The sequence below is a fragment of the Serinus canaria genome, chromosome 6, assembly GCF_022539315.1.
Source record: "Serinus canaria isolate serCan28SL12 chromosome 6, serCan2020, whole genome shotgun sequence".
Taxonomy (NCBI): domain Eukaryota; kingdom Metazoa; phylum Chordata; class Aves; order Passeriformes; family Fringillidae; genus Serinus; species Serinus canaria.
The window spans coordinates 20,459,716-20,480,619 of NC_066320.1; the positions used below are offsets into that span (position 1 = coordinate 20,459,716).

Below are 20,904 nucleotides of genomic sequence, written 5' to 3' on the forward strand. Positions count from 1 at the left end.
GCTACATAAGGTTCAGATGACAAATTTTAATAATTTTAAGACATGCATTCTTAAGAGAGCAGTAACAGAGGCTGGCTAGGCATATTACATTAGAATCTGAGCCATTATGTGCAGTTATCTGAAACCTTCAGAAACATAAGGAACATGCTACGAGGCTGAAATAATCCTTCTGCTACAAGGTATATTAAATACTTAGTTTTATGGGTTACAATGCTAAAGTGTTCAGAATCTTCATTTATGGCTTATTTCCTTTTAAGCAGTTTTATATAATAGAAATAAAATAACTGAAGCTGAAATCCAAAGAGATGCAGTAAGTTTTCTGTACATTACTATCCAGTTGTTTATATTCACTTATAGGTTTCAAACTCATCCCTGCCCATACTCTCAAAAGCAAGTTTGTTTTAAATTAAGGAAAAGAAAGGGTGGTGGTAGTGGAAACCTCTGCTCTGTTTATCAGAACTGCTATAGGTTTATCATTAGTATAAGCTAAACCATCATTCAGAATGTCCATGGAAATCTAGGATGATCTTCTGAGTTGCACATAAGATATTCCAATTTAGTCAAAGGACAGTTCCCTCTTCCTCTCTCAGAAGTTTATTTCTGATAATTTGTCTATAAACTAAAGCATAGGGGATGTGGAAGGACTAATGCCATGACAAGATCCTGGGGACTTTAAAATGACAAAGCCCTGTACTGTAGAAAATAGGTCAGGAATCATTTGTCACAATGATTTTCACAACTTATTTCCTTCTGCTTGATACAAGTCACAAGTGTTTTTCTTAAAAGCCAAAGTACAGATTCTCCATTCCCAAAAAAAGTCTAAAATTTGTTTCACTGCTTGAAGGCAAAGATTACTTTCTGCTGCAAAAGCCATCAAGATTTAGAATAAAAAAACCCCACCCCTATATATGAGACATTCACTTATATATGGAAGAAAAACTCCAAATTGAGTTTTGTCACAATTTAAGGGAATCAAAATAGAAATATCTGCACACAAAATGAAAGTCAAGATCCTTTCAATCAACAGAATAAAGGAAATATTAACACAGCAAACATAAATAATTAGGCAAAATATTTCATGATAATTAAGACTATACCTGGATAATCTGTGCAAGTCTGCAGAGCACATAAACACTCATGACATAATGCCCAGAGTTCATAGTCTTTCAGAGGCCTACCATACCAGGACAACAGGAGTTTTAGAGAGATCCACTGAAAAAAAACAGTCAGGATGCAGAAAGTTATAAAAATTATCACAGATGAAAAATATTTATTAATGCAATAGAAAAGTAAATCCTAATATGAAAAATTCAACTTAAAAAGTAAGTTGAAAGTACAAGAAAATGTATTTATTGCACTTACTGGTAATGAATTAATACTATTTATTAAAAAAGCATGGTACAGTCAGCTAAATGTATAAATGAATTGTTTCTTAATTCCTTCTGGAAAAGTGAGCTGTCTGGAAGGTCTTTCTTACCATACTAAGAAAAGACTCTTAGAAAGTCTATTGTGTAATAGACATATTTTATGATGTAACATAATTACATAATTATAGGGACAACACCTAGTCTGAAAAACATAAAAAACTGAAATGATTGCCATCAACAAAACAGTCCCACATTAAAAACCTGATTTACCCTGACAGTTGCATTTCATGTCTTACCTTAAAGATTTCATCAACATCTCTTGCTCTTCTGTGAAAGATGTTAACAATATTGACAGAATTAATGACAGGTTTATTCGAAATCCCAGCACGTTGTTTTGCTTTTAATCACTGGCTGCTCAATTTGTAGTAACAGCATTTGTTTTTCTGACTACCAATTTATCTTTTGATATCTGGCATAATACCTTGATGTGACAAAGATACATGCATGGAAACATACTGTTCTTCAGAGACACGCTTTACATTTTGATTTTTTCTTTTTGGGGGGTGGTGTGTGTTTGTGTGAATCTAAGAATTGGAGATTTTTTAGTAGGGCACACACACCTGGATGATCAAACCGTGCTAATGGAAAAGCTCATCTCTAGCAGATGCTCTTGACATCGGCTGCATTTCATGATCTCCGTTCATCTACCAAAGGAACACTAAAAAGTTCATTGTAGGCAGAAACCTCTGAGTGAGAGCAGACCCAAAGAACTCTTTTTAAAAAGAGCACAGCACATTTTCTCTTACATATGCAGTCCTGAACGAGTCAATTTCAGGCCATGTTAGGGAAAAAAATTACCAGAAGTAATTCAAGATTGACTCTGGAAAAAAACCCATTTCACCCTTAAAAAAAACCCCAAAGAAACAAAAATCAAATAAAAACCTAAAAACCAACCTAAAAAAAACCTAAACACAAAATTGAAGCACAGAGACAAACAAAACTCCCTCTGAACCTTTTTGCTGCTTTTACAGAGACCTTTATATCCCAAACAGTATTTGTAAAATCTACATAGACTAAGGGTCTCTCCCACACACAATGGCACCACCTCATTAACTTTGACAAATCAGCCTCTGCACTGTCATTTACTAAAGTAAATTTTTCATCCTTTTACTGAGATGCTCTTCGGATTTTATCATGAGATACGTAATGATCTGACTACTGCATTGAATTTCATAAAGCTCAACAAACAGAAATAGCTTCAGTACAATCAAGGAGAAAAGAAGGACATTAATTTCTGTGGCTGAAACTTGGTTAATAATTTGAACCAGAAGACCTTCTCAAAGAACATAGGATCATATTGTTTAAATATTCTTTGAAGGTGAACTTCAGATAAACTTCATAAACCAGATAAACTTCATTTTTTTAAACAAAATAAGTCAGGAAACACACCTTTTGATTTACTGAAAATGTTTCATATTCTGCCTACCTCCAACAGATAAAGATGAACTTGGTGCTATTATTCTTCTATCCTACATTGTGGCACACTGCAAAAATTAGTAACTTCAGCATAGACAGATTTGAAGCCAGGTGATAAGATTCAATTTCATTCTCCAATTTTGCTATCACCAGCACCCTGGAGAGCAAAATTCCTTCATCCACGTGTTCTTTATTGTATCTAGAAAAGTAAGGTCTTGAGCAGTCCGATAAAAAGCCATCAAGCACACAGCAGGAAGGAAAAGGACAGATAATCAAAAGAATGAATTAGTCTAGAAAGCATATAGGATAGAGCTTCATACTGTTGATAGATTCCTATCCTTGAGCAGCACTGATTCCCCCTTCAGAGCACTGTGGTTCTCACGGGCGTCAAGTGCCTTTGCTCACAGTCACTTTCACAAAGAAAGGAGCACTCAAATCTTCAAATTAACCCTGCATGGCTGATATGAGTGAAGAGAAACCATAAGAGAAATTTCAGACTGACTAAAACATTAAGAAGGCTTTGGGATTTAGGAATTTTCTTCTAGTAAGTACACACTAGTACCACATGTTTCTCTGTAAGAGAATCCCTCCTCTTGAAGTTTATGTCTTGAGGAGCTCTAAAAGCTGCAGCAAAGAAAGGTGGACTTCCTTTACTGCATATACAAATCACCTTTCACTTCAGGAGAAGGTGATGAATGACTAGCCAGGGAAAGAAGAATCTCTCAACGAACTGGAGACTGAAGTTTGTTGTACTGCAGAAAGCTGCAAAGTATTTCTCATCACCTCTGGGATATCCAAGCTCTTTAGAGTAAGAAAGAAATAACAAAGAAAGTCAGGCATGGCAGGAGAGTAGGAATAAATCCTAGAAGCAGCAGCAAAAGTTAACGGTAAGACAGAAGTGTCAATGACAGATTAGAAAACAAAGGATGAAGAGGCACCAGAAAAACTCAATTTTGGAAGAAAATGGTATGTAGGGAAAGCACATCTTAACATAAATGAGAATCACTGCCATCTATGGGATGGCCAAAACAGAGTCAGGAAAAAGAAGGATGTAGTCTGGTTACAGTTTGGAGAACTTTACTTAAATTTATATACTCATTGTTTCTCTGGCAATCATTCTAAAGAAATAAGAAACCTCAAATATAATATTGTTAGCTGGTATTTGTGTGCTAGGTGGTATTCTGTCATGCTAATAAATGTCTGCACTGCTATTGTCTCTTACTTTAATTCATGTCTCTCCTCACCTTGACCATATCAATTTTATTCTTCAAAGAAACACCCAAGAAGGTCATTCTTCTAGTGTCCTAATTATTCCAAATTCCCATCTTCCTCCAACAGAAAGAGAAATGTGGAAGACTTCAGATGAAAACTGAGGGTTCAGACCTGCTGGGGACTTCTAACACCTTGCAGAAGTTACCCCATGTAGTGAAGGTAACCTGACAAGACCTGTTTCATCACACATTTGCATTTGTGGTAAAAAATGCATGCAGTCTGGTTCAAACAGTTTTCAAAGGAAAAAGAATACACTTCTCAACCTATGGTTATGAGGCAACTTTTATTTAAGCCTCAATCCTTAAACAAAGGTATTTAGTGCAATGCTCCTGGAACCTCACCTCTGAGGTATTTTAAGACAATGCACATTCTGACTGCACTGAACCGTGGTTTAGTAAACGTGTAAGTGTAAAACTCCTTAAGCAGGCATGTCTCAGGTTTAGCTGTTTTGATTTTTAACATGCAAGTCTCTGATTCATGGCTATAACTATTTCCTAAAACTTAAAAATAAAATCCCCACGCAAACACAGAGAAAAAAAAAATCTGAAGTATTGGAAAATGTATGATTAAATGCTTTTAGTCAAACCACCTGTAGCATGCATTATTTATCTATCTATTCACATACTTTAGCAAAGCAAGCTCAAGACAGCTTCAGCATTTATAAGTCCACTTAATTTAAACCATTAACATTACTTTAATAATGCTATTAAACATTCATTAATATATTATCATCAGTGCACCAAACAGAAAACAAAATTATAATCTTATGTCTCTTTGCAAACTTTTTTTATGTCTAAACCAGACCTTTTCATAACACAAATTATATTACCCATTTTTTAAAGTAAGAAAATGTTTTCACAGCATTGAAATTTTATCAGAAAATAGAAAAAAGCCAAATGAGCCATTATTGCCTACACCTATATCCTGGTGCCATTTTGGTTTATGCCCAAAGACTGCATTTTAAACCTTACTTATTGGAAAAGCAATGTGTTTTTTGCAGTGCTGCAAAGATAGTTTAACAGATCTTCTACTTAATTGTTGGTACCGGAATTGTAACCCCCAAATTTAGCAAAGCATTCCATCTATACAAACATAATCTATTTTATCAACATAATGCTGGCATGTTTTAAATAGCCAAAGCAAGATCTTCATCATTCTTTTCTTAGCAAATATTATTCTGGGAACTGACAACTTTTCTTTCCTTCATGTTATTTCCCCAGTGTTAAAGTGTCAGCTTCTAGCTACATGGCTTTTCACTTCTCTCATGCTTGACAGGGTATGAATGACCAACAGAAAACAAACTTGCATTTGCCAGGTTTCCATTAACCCTTCCCATGTAAAGGCCATAGCATTTAAATCACATAGAAGCATTTAAAAGGATTAGAGATGAGACACACCTGATTGGAATGAAACTGGTTAGAGAAATAAAAGATCCCCACTCAAACTTGAAGTGAAAAATATTTATTTATGGCATGCAAAACTATAAAAATTACTAGGAAAACCCTCACAAGATACATTGCAGTAGCCAGACAAAAGCAAGCAAGTATTTTTAGTAATGCTTACTAGCAGTAAAGCACACAACAATAAGAAGCAGTGTTTGAGTATTAGAAAAATATTGTCCACTGGAGAAGTACTGACAGGCAAGAAAAACTGTCTGTTCTCCAGAGTAGACAAGGTTGATCTTCAACCGGATGGGGCTGGTATTACACCTTCTCTAAACAACATGAACTATTGAAAGGAATGCTGGAGATACCATTCTAAAAGCTCTACTTGCTGCAATCATGCCAATCTGTTATAGAGAGCTCAGAAAATGGCAGCACTGCAAATCCTCTGAGGTGTTTTCTATTTACCCCACAAGGCGGAAATGACATTAGTTGGGGCTTGACACTTCTTGTGCTTTTGCAGTAAATGAACAAACTCAGACTCAGGCTTTCTTAAAAAAAAAAAGGTATTTGGTAAAATTCTGGCTAATGGGAACTTGAGAGAGAGACAGCAGTTGTCCTTTTGTCATGTAAGGGATAGCACAGTGTGACTTTTTTTCAGTTGTCAGGAGGTAACACAGAGGCAAAAACTGCTATATTTTGGAAGCCTGAGGAACAAAATCTCTTTTCCAAAAGAAAAAAAGAAGCTGAAAACATTAACCCACTGCATTTCTCTAAGAAGACTCACAATAAAGTCTGCTATCCAGTTCAACAACTACTAATTATGAACGACCTTCCTTCAGAAAACAAAGGATTACAAGGCTAGAAATTCAGCATTTCACGATTTTGAGAAGCCTAGGTGTTAATATACTTAAAGGGTTTTTCTCCCTACAGCGGTTAAATAATCAAAGAAAATTTTATTATATTTGCTTTTTTGTTTAAGACCAAAAAGATTTTTCTAAATAGCACATTTTTCTGTGGCAGGACCTGAACATTTGCTGAAATCATTTACTAAAAAAGAGAACGAAGAGCATGAGTCTATCAAGTGTTTCTTCTATTGAAAAGACAGCTATAAACCCCTGATATAACAAAGAACCACTACCCTGCTGTCTTCATTTCAGATGTTATGTATTACAACACTGCTTCCAGGGTACCTGGAAAAAGAGTTACCTTTTCTAATTCACAGTGATTGTCCTGTGAGTTCTGTGGGAGAAGGAGAACTTCACTGTTAATAAGAGGCTACTTGTTTGCAAGAATAAAATTCTATTTAGGCTGAAAGGACACTTTATTTAAATGGATGATGAAATTTTTGAAGAAAAAGAAGACTTTAGAAGAATGGCAGAAAAATATGAAAACGTGTTTTGATTTACTTTTCTGTGAGTCAGTCTCAAGTGCTGCTGCAAAAAAGCAATTAAGATTTGTTACAGCTTTTAATTTAATGGAAGAATTTTGGAAAACTATAATTCTGGGGAAGATTATTTTCCTAAAATACCTTCATGCATCCAGACTTAAACTTTTGCCCTGGTAATCTGGTAAGGACAAAATATAGGTCTTATTTCAACATTTTCTTCTCCGTAAAAGAGAACCCCTATCACTACACTCATTTTCATAAGTGATGGCAGAAATAGATAAAAAAAGGATGTGTGTACAATAAATGGATTATTTCTCAGAGTCTGAAGAATGCACTTGCAGGGTTTAAAACCTAAATAAAGGATTCAAATAACCCCCTCAGAAGGCAAAACCATGCCATGTGGTACTTATCCACATTTCCCATCCTTCTGAACTATGAATTGAATAAGCACATCTGTTGAAGGAGAAGAGACAGAAAAGGGAAAAAGGGACAGATTCTTCAATTTGCTCTGGTTTTTGAGCTATGATGAACCAAAGGCTCATTACACACCTGACAATTCTAGGTTAGTGCTCCAAAGGAGGTGTTCAGGCAAGGTGAAAAGAGGGACAGACAGGGACTGAATATAACCCTAAGTGCCACTGTATGGGAGGGCTGTAAGATGGGCTGGTAGGCAAGGAGAACAAGGCTGACTTGCCAGAAGAAGAGCAAGGAAAAAACCCAACATCTTCACCTAAGAATAATTTCTGGAAACAAAATGTGTGAAGTTTGTGCTGCTCAATTTTCTCCTGCCCTAACAAAGCTGGAGAAAGATAAACAACCCTGCAGTTTTAGCCAGAAGCTCTCCTACCACATGGATTGTTGACACCTCTGAGTGTGGCACAAAAGAAAACCATCTAGTCAGAGACCAAACTTGTCCACCCTGAGATATGTAATTAGAGCAGAGAGGAGACCATATTACAATCATCTATCAACAAACTCTGGTAGATTCTCCCTCTGTTATTTGGCTGTTTATAAAGACTTAATGCATGAGACAACATATCCATCATATTGTGCACATATTTAAATTCTATAGTGAAACATACATAACAAACAGAGACAGCAATTTAAGAACACAGAACGAATATAGCATATGTACAATTTCCAAGAACTTAAATGTACATGGAAGATTAAAAAAAATGCAGACTCTATCCTCCTGAAGCTGATGGGATATTGCCATTGATTTCAGTGAGGTCAGGTTTACAGTCAGGAATTCTGCAATTTTCATAAGCACCTAGGAGGCTCACTGCAAGGTAGTGAAATTTATGCATTGACAGTAACATAAAGAGTTAAAAATACAGGTATGCTTTGGTTCTCTTACAAATGCAATCAGCTGTTAAGGAATGCTGCTCTAACACACTAGGGAGTAGACTCCATTTGTTAAAAAAAATAAATAAAATGGAAGTTGATTCTGCAACAGCATAAATTTCACTGTAGCACTTTACTTTTTAATTTAAGAAGAAAAAAGGATCACCATGTTTCCAGTATTAACTCTTAAGTGTGCAGACTAGCAAAATTCCATTTTCTGGGATGCTAAAGTGGACAAGGGGGAAAGAAATCACACAGTATTTAAGTCATCTCATCTCCACATAAGTGACTACAGCAACTATATAATGAAGACTTTATTTTTACTACCTGCTCATTACTTTTGATTTCTGAACCTCTGCCTCCACAAAGATTATCTTCATTATTGTTTGCACTCATCACACCGTTGCTTAATTCTGGTGGCCTAATTAGGTTTGATCCATGTCTGTTCCCACTGGGTTTTGTTGTTAATACTGAATCCATCTTGTTAAAATGTGGTACATAATTTTCATTTGACCCTTGAAAAGTTTCAGAACAGTCTTCCAACACCATGTAGTTGTCTAGCATTTTTGCTCCAGCAATTGACTGATTTGGGCCTTTTAGCATATCAGCTGGCTTTAGCACTTCAGAGGTAGCACCAGAAGAGTCTTCTTTGTGATCAGATGAAGAAAAACCTATCTTTTTACCATTGATAAGTGACATATGTTCTTCTAGATTCAAGCCAGACACTTGTGTGCATACACATGGTGCTTCTAAATGACGATCATCAACTTGGTGATTCTTTGATTCTATTTCTGGTGGACTACTGGCAGCAAACGAATTGAGATTTCCCTTTGAAAAAGTAACCTCATTATTATTGTCTAGAGGTAGTGACTCTTGTGTTACGAAGTGATTTTTCCTATCTAGTGGTCCACTGTTGGTTACAGAAGTAAAAAAGTTATTTGCATCTGCAAGTTCAAGTGGTAGTTTTGGAAAGGTTTTCATTTTTCTCAAAGAACCTTTCTTAAAAAGGCAATCTCTCTCCAGGCCAATAACACATGATTTTATATCCAAAGCAACACTAGCAAAACTGTCAGTATACACTGCGTGTTTGTCCTCTTCTTTGCTCTTTTCCGTTTGAGTTGCAAGTTGTGAATGTTGAGCTTTCTCATTATCCAGATCAATTTGCATTTCCTTTAAACCACTTTCTGTGCCAGTCACCATGGTAACTACAGAAGAGTTGTTATGACAGGCAGCCGTCACCTCTTCCACTGCAGACGAATCACCTGCAATGTTGTTTTTCTCATTTGAATATAATTTAGATCCCAAACTCCTCTGACACATTCTTCCCTTCCACATGTTATCACAGACATCTAGATACAAAAACAGATGCTTATATTAAATGTGTATTAAACCTCCTAATCTCTCCTTGTAAATCTGACACTGCTTTTTCTGCCATTGCTGTTACATATCTTTAGTATGTTACACAAATTCTCAATTTCTGAACAAATAACTTTGAATCATAAGGGACACTTCAAGCATATTATGTTAATTAAGATTTGCATGTCACTGTTTCCCCATCACCAATCCACAAATATTTAATAATGATTTGTTGTAATCTAGAAAGGAATCTATAACAGGAGATCACATAGTCTGAAAAATCATTAGATATGTCAGACAATCTGAAATTTTAGACTAAATACATTTTACTGTTACCTTGAGAAGCACCAAATGATTCAATTGAAAGAACTCTTCTTCCAACAGCAGACAAGCTTCGACAAATATTACTTGATGAAGCAATCTTCATTTTTTCTTCACATAATAACAAAATGCTCTGGAGAAAAAGAATGTTAAATACTTATTTAATAATGAATAGATTTGTGAATTTCAACGAACATGAATGATGTTAACTCCCACAGTACATCTGAATTTATATGATGCTACATTGGAGGTCTTTCTTCTCCAATTCTTTGTACTGCATGTCTCTATTATGTGGTTGAATTAATTTCTTGTTTTTACCATGGGCTATTATGAAGTCATTTAATATAATTCAAGTTTTAGCCTACAGTTAAAACATCAAGAACAACTGATAAAAATTATCTTAAATGTTATCCTTTATGAATAACATAGTGAAAATGCAAAAAGCTAGACTGCTGATTACTTTTTTAAACAGCCAATGCTTCGGTTGAATTCAGTGACACAGGCAGGATGATGAATGTTTTTATTACTGAAATTACATTAAAATTAAATGCTGAAGCTTTTAAAAACTGCAAAATACAATTATCTAAAAAGCAATAGTCCCAGTTAGAAAAAGCAATCATTATCAGATCACAAAAAGTAACTGTACTTCATATCTCTAATTTGCAGCCTGGGCACCACTGATGGCATTAGCATTGGTCTCACACATCATTAACTACAGATATTCGCACATTTAAAAACCTGCCCCTTTTGGGCAGGATGTAGAAGAGAGCTGCCTTTCTAAATACATCCCACCATTCCCTCAGTAACTATTCCTAGATAAACACTGGTGAGACCTCATACAGATCTTAGGAGATGCTCTCACATTCCCATTCAGCAGTTCCCACTCAACTGCTCCTCTGCTGTTGTGCATTGAAGGAAGAAATTTGCCCTGTTGGTTCACATATGGGATTGAGGAAGGATAGAAAAAAGGGAGACAGGTATCCAGCTGTGCTGAAGTCTAGCAAAATACCTAGAAAAGTCTAGGGGCTTTCCCTCCAAATAGCTCCCACAACTCTGTTCACCCTAGAAAGTGTCCAGTGGAACAGAAAGAACATACTCACAAAGTGACTCTTATATATTACCTAAGACCAATGATTTTCAGAATTATTTCAATAGTCAGCAACCCTCAGAGATGAGAGAATGCTATACAAGCTCTCCTCTGACAACTTAACAGTAAATGAATAGAAATAGAGCAGCTGACCAAGCAGCCTCCATATCAGGTATGCCTCCTGCCTGGGCAGTCCTCAGCCAGGGAGCCAATATTTTTTACTTTATAAAAATGAATGTGGTAATTCTTCTGTTGCAGCACTCTTTCTGCAAAGGATTGATCATAGGTGCTATACCATTTAGAACATACTATCAGTTCAGGAAAATGAAACACCCACACCCTCCCCACACCACTGCCCCCCCTTCCCCCCCCCCCAAAAAAAAAAAAAGTAGCTAGCACTATTCTGAAGTAGAAGAACTGAATCCAAGAAAAGTCACATAGCACAACTGTTATTCTCTGGTTACATTCTCATAGTCTGCAAAAACATTAAACTTTTGCACATTAATGTCAAATAACTCTATCAGGTAACCAACATTTAGAATGTAAATTCTTTGAAAACATCTGCATGAAAAATCCTATATAGTTTCAAATTCTTTCTAACAGCTAAAGGAAAAATAAGAGGCTAAATGGAATAAAATACAAAATCCAATAAACATATCTTAGCCTTTATGTATTTATAGAAAAACTAGTTAGTAGTAATGCTTTGAACAACAGTGCTTTGAACATGCCAAGGAACAGAGGCTTTCTGGGGCAGGGTCCCTACATCCCCTTCTTAAATGCAATCCCATTATTACACAAATTTCATTTCACAGCACAATGGCTGTGCTTTTATTTCTACTGACAATCTGTCTCTCTGTAAACCAAATACTAAATGGGAAGAAAACAGTTAATGAGAAAATTTAGATATATCAGTGTATTCACACAATGTTCTTAAAAATCCAAGCACTGTCAAACATCTACATCTACTTTTCAGGTTGTATATCCATTAGAATGGGAAAAAGGATGAACTTCTGCAGAAGCAGAGAAGACCTCGGTTGCAAAACCTGAGCATACTGCTTATCAAGACCTCCTTGATAATTACAGATATTAATGAGATAAATAGAGATAAAGGAGCACACATACAGAAGCATTAGTATCAACATTTTTAAAACAAAAAATTATGTAGGGCTGTTTTACCTCAATATCTGGCCTATTTTCAGGATTCTCTTCTTGCATTTGTTCCAGTAGAGTATGCAGATCTTGTCCGAATTCTGATTCTGTCTCAGGTTCTACAATATATTCTATTGCTGCTTTCAGTGTTGCACCCAAAGAATAGATGTGTGCCTGCATGAATTTGAAAAAAAGACATTAAATATGTTACCAATTCTTTCTGTCCTGCCACAAAAACTTCAAGATCATACAAGCTTACACTATTTTCAAATTTAAGGTAACAGTTTACTGGAAGGGTGGTTTAACTTAAACATGGTGAACAAAACCAGCTTCAGACCTGCTTTGGGAGATATACTTGCTGCAAACAAAAAGAAATCTTGTGGGGTCCAATAAGAACTCTTTTTCCCCCCATCAATAACCAGTATTACAAGTATTATACCAGGCCACAATTAAATATAAAACTGAGAACCCTGTTTTTTTGTAAGTATTGTTTAAGTTAGAAACATGCCAAAAAGTTTGATTGAAGGGAGATTGAAGTGACATTCCTCTTAGCAGGGAAACAAAATACTTATTTTGGAAAAAACCTTTTTCTATATAGCAATATTTTACGAGTGCTATCAAGCATAAAGGACCAGAGAAAATACAGCATAATACCACTTGTCACTGAAGACACTTATTGAAGAGTTTTTAAAAATACTCCATACTTTCCACCTCTGCTTCTCTCAAAGCCCACATCCTCGTGATGGGTTAGGGTTAGGAGAACAAGCAACTTTTTAAAATCTAGTGCTAATGCAGTAGATTTCCCACACAACACAGCTACCTCTTAATTTTAGAAGTATCTTGCTTCTTGGGGAAAAACAAAAAAGAAAAAAAATTAAAAACGCATTTTCAGATCTGCTTAAGCAATGGTATTTTATCCACAATGGCCTGTATTTTTTATTCCATTCATAGAACATATTTATAAAATGTGTAACATTTATAAGCAAATATAAGTGCAAGTTTGGATAAACATTTCAATGGTGATGCAGCATAGCCAGGAATTCAAATGTACTGAACACTGCCCTCTGAGGTTTACAGAGACATACATAAATAGAATAATGACTGCACTTGTACATTAAATTGGTTTTAATGCCTTTGCTACATACTTTACCATCTCTTATCTTAGAAAGAAGACTACTTGAAGGTCAAAATCATTTCCTTCCTCCCCCCACCCTTAACTTTATCATTAAGATGTGTTTTTGTCTCTAAAGTATGAATTGTACTTTTTCCACAGGTATGTTTTTAGATTTACTTTTTAGTGAGGCAGGACACCTCCATGAAGGGAAGTGTAACATCTGGAAGAGCTGTGTATGTGAGATTGGACAATTCCTCTCTTCCCCACTCCCCTCCATGACATCCCCAAACCAACACATAAACCAGTGCTGGCTGCTGGATCTGAAGCTCGGATTTATTTTCAGGACACATCAAGATTAGGACAAGTGTCAGAAAGGCAGACTATATGCCATTTGATCTACACAGAAAAGATAATTTTTTTTCCAAAGCAGTAAATTCAGTCTCACGTTCTTCACTGTTATACAACTTCATCATTAAGCAGAAGAGATAACTGAAGAGTTTTGAGAATCTCAGAGGAAGTAAGACAGAAACTGTTATGATTTTTATTTTGATTTAGAAAAAGAATGAAGGTCATTCATCTATTCCAAAAGTAAGGTTTACTTTTCACCCTAGCCCCACTCCCTGCGCCACATAAACTACCATAACCCACTCAGTGGCAGCAGCCCTACTGATCCACACCCTTGACAGACCAGAATGATTTTTTTTGTAAGATGAAACAAACTACGTTGGGAAAAGGATACAAAACTATGAAGCCTGAGCAAATAGTCCACTAACAAGGTGATGGAAAAAAAACTGAACTAAGGTATTTTTTTCCCAACACACTAAAAGTTGCTCTGTTAAGGTACTTCCTTTCCTCTAACATGCAGGAAAACTAGTTTTGCTGATGGCCATTTTAAGCACCATAGCTTGTAACTAATTTCTGTGTTAAAACAGTTACAGGGAATGTGGACACCTTTTTCTACTTGAAACTTCTTTCATGTAAATCCCTCTTTTCCCTTTCCCCTCTTCCAGCTCCCCAAACATCACCACCGTCACACCACAAATAAAAGGGGAAAGAAAACCCAGCTATTTAATCAGTTTCCCGAGCTGGAGTAAACATTTAACATATAAACATATTTAAGGTAATCCAACATAACCTTGTGTCCTAATGGAGCAATGAGAAAATGCGTTTACAATCATCCACTAGGTGGGGCGTTCCCCAAGATAATGCATCAAAAAGCTTCTACTTAACTGCACAGCTGGGCTTAGGAAGAAAATTTAACTTCCTGGGAAAGAAGAGCAAGATGGATATATGCAATAAATAAAGCAAATTCCTGAGTATAAAATACCTAACACTTACTAGAAGTGACTGCTCTCAATGAAAGCAATCTCACAAGCACGCTAAAGATTTTTCAGTCTGCTCTATAGAGAGTAATAAATAAGAAAGGGTGGTAAAAAACTTTCATCTGGGACTGAATTGACTGTTAGGAATTTCATTAAATTATTAAGAGGGCTTTTTTCCTTAATTTCTGAAAAAAACCCCAAACAAACCCACCACCACAAAAAAAGAAACAAAACCAAAATCCAACAAAACACTCCCCCCAAGAAAACCCCTCACGCCCACTTGTTTTAAATGTAGATAAGGAAAAAACTTTTTGAATAATGAGCATTTTTCATTACAGGGTAATAATTTAATAGCTGATAAATAGCATGCATTTCCAGAGAGATCCAAAAGAAAAACCAAACAAACCCAAACAGTCTCTTCAAAATTCCTAAGGAGGCTCAGGAGTTAAAGACAAAATGTCACTTGCTACAAAAACATATAGACCATGCCAGCAAGACTGTACCACACTGTCAGCTTCAGAAAGGATGGGAAGAAAGGGAGGAAGTCACATTAGGAAACCAGCTCTACAGATTTGATCCTAGAGAATACATACCCTCTTAGCCCAAAACCAGCAAACATAACAAGAATTGTAGGTAAACCATTATGGTATGCATTACTGGGAAGGCCATTATGGAAATAACATGCCCTTTAACAATCCCAATGGCAACACAAGAAAAAAGATGTTTGAAGAGAGTAATTATGATTTGAGGTAATAGAAGTCCTTCTTTCAGCAACATGCTGAAACAAGGGAGCTCACATATTTCAGAGAAAAATTTGAAGGTTATGATCACACAAGTAGCTTCAAATCAAAGCAACTTTTAATAATAGAGTGGTTTCCAAGACACAAAGGCATAAGACAAAAAAAACCAAAAAGGTAATTCAAAAGGTGAAGATACTACATTTTTTAAAAATGATCAGGCTAAGTACTGGAAGCACTTACCAAGGGCAAGGAAAGTTTCTGCCATCATGTTATAATTCTCTATCATGATTGGAATATATTCCAAAAGGCTTCTACAAGTTCTACTTAAAAGTTACTTGCCTTTCTGCATGTCATTTTATAATCATTTAAAGGAAGTGAAATCAGAGAACAATAATGATCTTCTCTAGTTTTAAAATCTGCCAATCTAAAGATCAGGAGAGGAAGTAAAGGCTCCAAGTCTACACAGAGAGTGTGACAGAGGCGTTGTTGTGTTACTGCTTGACAGAGCTAAAGAACTGAACTTCTCCAGAAACTCCTATTTGCAGACAAACACTACAGGAAAAAGCTGACAAAAGAGCTTTTGAATAGTGACTGCACAAGCATGTAGCAATTACAAATAATGGCCATTTATATTCTGTATTGAGATTGCACTAAGTTCAGAATTGTAGGTCTTCCAAAGAACTGAAAAAGACAGGCCATAATACATCTAATACTTCCTGAAAAATATTTCTGACTAAATGACAAGTTACCAAAATTGCATAATTGGTTTTGACATTCTTATCTGACCCTTATTTTACTTTGCATATTTTCCTCTTTTTTATCTGAGATTGCACAGATTTAGCTACTTCCACCCTTTCACAATTCAAAGCATTTAAGGGTTCCATAACAGAAAGCTTCAGTGCGATATTAAACCTCAAAGTTTTATAAAGAAATTCAAGGTAATGCTTTAGAAAATTACTACTGGGAGAAAACATTTAATATTTACCTATGTCAGTTTTCTATGTAGTCACTCTAAAATGCACTAATTTTATGCAAAAGAAAGTCAGTAATATCCCTTAGTGAGAAAATTAAAGGGAAATAGATCTATTATTTTCAATACTTTCCCTCATTAAAAATGGACTAAATGACTTTCTGCATAATTATAATTACTGGAAGTTGTTGTATTAAAAATTAGCCTTATGTTCATTTGGCACACTGGGTACCTTGATAATTAGTCTGCAGAGTGCGAGAAGGGCTCAGCCACTGTAGATTATTCACAAAACATACAGTCCAGCTTGAAATGGTTAACAAATACTGGAACGTACAGTTTGTCCCTTCTAAATACAGTTAACCTTGCCTGAAAAAAACTTGTTCCCCAAAAGACTTCTAAAAAAATGGGGCCCAAAATGCAGCTACAGTTTAGATTTTCTCACAGGCAGTCTGCAGGTATTTTAACTCTCAAACTGTCGTTTAACTAACCTAACAGAAGTAAGTGAAAGCTTTCAAGTTTGCATATGTTGTTAGGCAAACATCAGGTCATCAGTTTATATTACAAGGCACAAGCAAGGCTTTGTTACCTAGTCCCTGCATTTTACTGGTTCTGGCTTCTGGTGACCTCTATTTATATAATCCAGTTTGAACTGAGAAACACTACTTGGGAAATTACCCTAATCTTAGTTTTATAGTTGCAGGCTTCTTGTTTGTAACAGTTCATGCCAACTGTTTATTTCCATTAATTTGTCTAAGTGTTAGCCACATGCAACCTTTTTGCATCTATGTTTTGCAGCAAGAATTTCCACATTTTACAGCATAAAAAGGCAGTATTTTGTTTGAATCCACCCATGTACATCTCATTGTTGCCACCAACTTCTTAATTTCTGAGAGCTGACACACTCCATGGCTGCTGCCACAGCACACCTCAGAGATTTCTAGCAGAGCTTTTCCCTCAGGGCATTGTTTTCCAGCTAAAGAATATTACATGAAGTAACTGTTTCTTTTACAAATGCTGTTTCACCATCTGGTCCTGAAAATTTATGTTATTGCTAATTTTGTCAGGTTGGTCGCTAGTCGATTCTGACACTCTTAATTGTGCCAAATTTTTGATAATTCTCCACAAAGAAGAGTTGCAATGTATGAAGCTACTGAAGGTCCTACAAGATTAAAACATGTTCCAAAAAATTACATAGCTTTTTGGCTATAGCTTTCTTTGAAAAACTCTTTTGCATCTTATTTTCAAACATTGCAGACTTCAGGTAGCATTTCTGTGTTTTGAGAGATTTGATTTTCATTCTTTTGTCAGGTTTTTTTTCATACTTTTTGACCAACCTCAGGGGTTTCTTTTCAGGTCTTCTTTGACAGGAGATTTTTTTTTTTTTTAATAAATCATAAGATCCATTTACAACAGTCTCTGTGCACCTGCAAACACTATTTTAACAGCAACAGATTTGGCTTTCCATATGGCGCTGCTGACTGCTGCCCATAGAGCAATTTGCCAGAATCTACAGTAGTAATCACTTTGAAAAGAAATACTGTCAATTCAGACATATACCCAGAAATGAAGAAAAAAACCCCAAATTTTTCAAATGGATCTCAATACAGTTTCAAAAAGCTGTTGTTACTTTAACTACTGTACTAAAAACAGATGTATCTTAAGCCATTGACTGTTATCTTGGTAAAGATTCATTTTCTTCTTGGAAGTCACATGAAGATGAACATGCCCAGAATCTTGAGCAAATTTAAACCATGCTATTTGCAGAAAATTACTCATGTATTTGCAGAGTGAAGAAGCAAATTAAGAACAGGTTTCTTACACTTCTATCCCACTTTTAGGCTCCCTTAATCACGAAGATCAGGCACCCCAACACAGATGAGTAGCACACCAATTGACTCCTCTCCTGTATGAATAAGTATAATTATGACAGGTAAGGAAGAATGCTGAAAAAAAAAGCGTGCTGAAGACCTCAGAGGTTTAGATAGCAAAAGTTACTCACATTTATCTTTAAAACTTCTTGAACAATGGTATTTTTAAAAAACTCCCTTTGAAACAGAGTTTCATGTGTCACAGCTCTCCTTATGATTTATCAGCCATTAACCTCCTTACTTTTAAGTTACTTGCTGTAGGTAATTAATTTATCACTTAATTAAGGTAACACAACACATTCCCTGTAGTCATAGAAACAAGGAAGCCTGAGAAACAGTTATATGCATGCTGAGCAGACGGGCTCTGTCTTCTCTCAACTGTGTAGGATTTTTTTTATTTTATAGCAAATACAATGTTAGTCATAGTACTGAAGTATGTTATTAAAAAAAAGTCCCTACATTCTTTTTATCTTAAACCTAAGAGATGGTGCCTACCGTCTGTCACTCTGAGTAATGTATTCACATCATTCTGTATGGAGGGATACTTATTACAGATTTTGGAAGTAAAAAACTGAATTGCAGCACTTTCAGGTAAGAACACTATGGGCCAATACACTAGAATAGCATCCCAGTTCTTTTACCATGACATAAATCAATGACATCCAGACTCTAACATGTAAAATATTCATTACTGTACAATAACCAGTTAACTCTTCCTTAACAAAATAATCTATGTAGATTTCCATTTTTTTCCCCTATCAGGATCATATGGAAGATGAACTGCAAAATGTAAAAAGCTGCTGAGACACTTCTGTATTTACCTCTCTGCATAATATCTTGTTATGACAACACTGAAAACACCAATTTCCAAAAGACAGCTGGAGGTGATAGAAGCAGCCAAGGTAGGTAGCTCTCATTGTTTATTACAGGAATGTAAACATTTGGTGAGGGAGGGTTGGGGGCTAATTTCAGACTGGTAATGTTTGTAGCTTGATTGTTTCACAGGGGAATGTTTTCTGCAGGAGTAAACCTTGCTCCTTCTCTACTCAAGCATAGAAGCAGTATTACAGTTGAGAGAAAGAAGTTTGGTTGGGCTTTTTGGTTGTTTTGTGGGGCTTTTTTTTTTTTGCTTTGGGTTTTTTTTGTTTGTTTGTTGGCTTGTGGTTTTGATGTTTTTTTTGTTTGGGTGGGTTTTTTCCCTGTTTTTGTTTATTTTTAAACTTGGTGAAAGGACTGAAAAGTTTGAGAAACCTGGAGTCTGCATATACAAAGAGATTAATTCACAACATGTTGCAAGGTTATCTAAGAAAACTTAAGTCACACTAAATACATTTCCCAAGAGACACTATCCTCAGCTTCAAAAGCATGTTCACAGTTATTCTGCTAAGGTTTCCTGAAATGCTGTAACTAAAGACAGTGACATGTGAGTGACAACCATTTTGTCACAATCCTGAAGGCTCTGTTGACTAAATCTTAACAACCTAATCCTCTACAACCATCTAATTCACAGGGAAAACTGAACTAGTCCTGAAACTTTATCTGGAGATTAGGAAGGCATCTACCATCTACTTCTAAGTCAATCACTTCCCGAACCTTTCAGAAATAGTGGTATTATAAATGTTCTCATACACTGGTGAAATGGCTCTACTTTCGGTTTGTGCAAATGGTAAAAATTAATTGCCATTGTTTCAGGGAGTATAAATTATCCAGATCCAGAATAGCAATGATCTTTTAGCATCCTGAATATCCACATAAAACAGACAAAAAATTAATGAAAGAGGAGTCTTTTGATATGAAGTAGTGATAAGGAATAATTCCATGTTGCTGTTAAAGGTTTGGGATTACATTTCAACAGCATTGTTAAACATTCTGAGGAGTAAATGATGGAAAAAAAAAGGACTAAAGAAGACAACTTTATCCATAGCTGAGAAAGTATCAGTACTAATGAGTTTACACAGAAGAGGTTGGAGACAAACAACTGATCCAAAACATTCGTGCATCTTTAGCATTAAGAAGACCATGACATTGCATGTATAACAGGAGAAAACAACCTCTTTGCCATAGTTTTTTGCCCACAATGGAAGCTATCCACAAATTTATCCAACACAACCCTTCAGGCTTCAAAAAAAGTAAATTCCAACAACAAAAACCACCTGTTTTAAGAGAGAACACAAAGTTCTCTCTTCACTCCTAATCTTTTCCAAATAAAAATTCTTAAATAAGATAATTTAAAAATTCTTTTGTACATCAGGACATAATCTTCAGAAATCTTAGGGGGAAAATTATATATCTTAACTTTAACAATGCCAAGACCAATATGACAACTTTGCAACCCCAACTTCAGTACTAAGCAACAAGCTGTAGGTTTTTGAGGTAAGCAAATTATAAACTTTAAGATAGCCGATGCATTAAAAGGAAAAAAAAAAAAAGACTGACAGAAACAAAAGGAAGAATGAGGCCAATGGAATTTTTTTAACTTTGTTTTTTTTTTTTAACTAAAGCATCTAAAGGATGTTTGCTCAGTCCTAAGCTCCTGAAAGGGACCTCAATTGGGATGGTGATGTAAAAGTAAGAACAGAAAGATTCCATTTTTTCTTCTATAGCACAGCAGAGGCAGACGTAACAAATGAAAGTAATTTATTTTTGTTGCTGAAGGAAAAGACAGCTTTAAATAACACACAGAAGATCGAATGGTTTAGACTACAGGAGGAGATAAGTTATCATTTGCTGATGACAAGCCTTGCTG

General features: G+C 35.6%; 1 protein-coding gene across 1 annotated transcript in view; it reads right to left on the reverse strand.

Moving 5' to 3' along the window:
* Window positions 1–20,904, reverse strand: part of KNDC1 (kinase non-catalytic C-lobe domain containing 1) — a 57,055-nt gene that overhangs the window by 22,453 nt on the left and 13,698 nt on the right. Inside the window, exons 4-7 of the mRNA XM_030241097.2 lie at window positions 12,172–12,318; window positions 9,924–10,041; window positions 8,559–9,580; window positions 1,098–1,212 (exon numbers count right to left, since the gene is read on the reverse strand). Of these exons, the coding sequence (XP_030096957.2) occupies window positions 1,098–1,212; window positions 8,559–9,580; window positions 9,924–10,041; window positions 12,172–12,318 (1,402 nt within the window). The remainder of the gene's footprint in view (window positions 1–1,097; window positions 1,213–8,558; window positions 9,581–9,923; window positions 10,042–12,171; window positions 12,319–20,904) is intronic.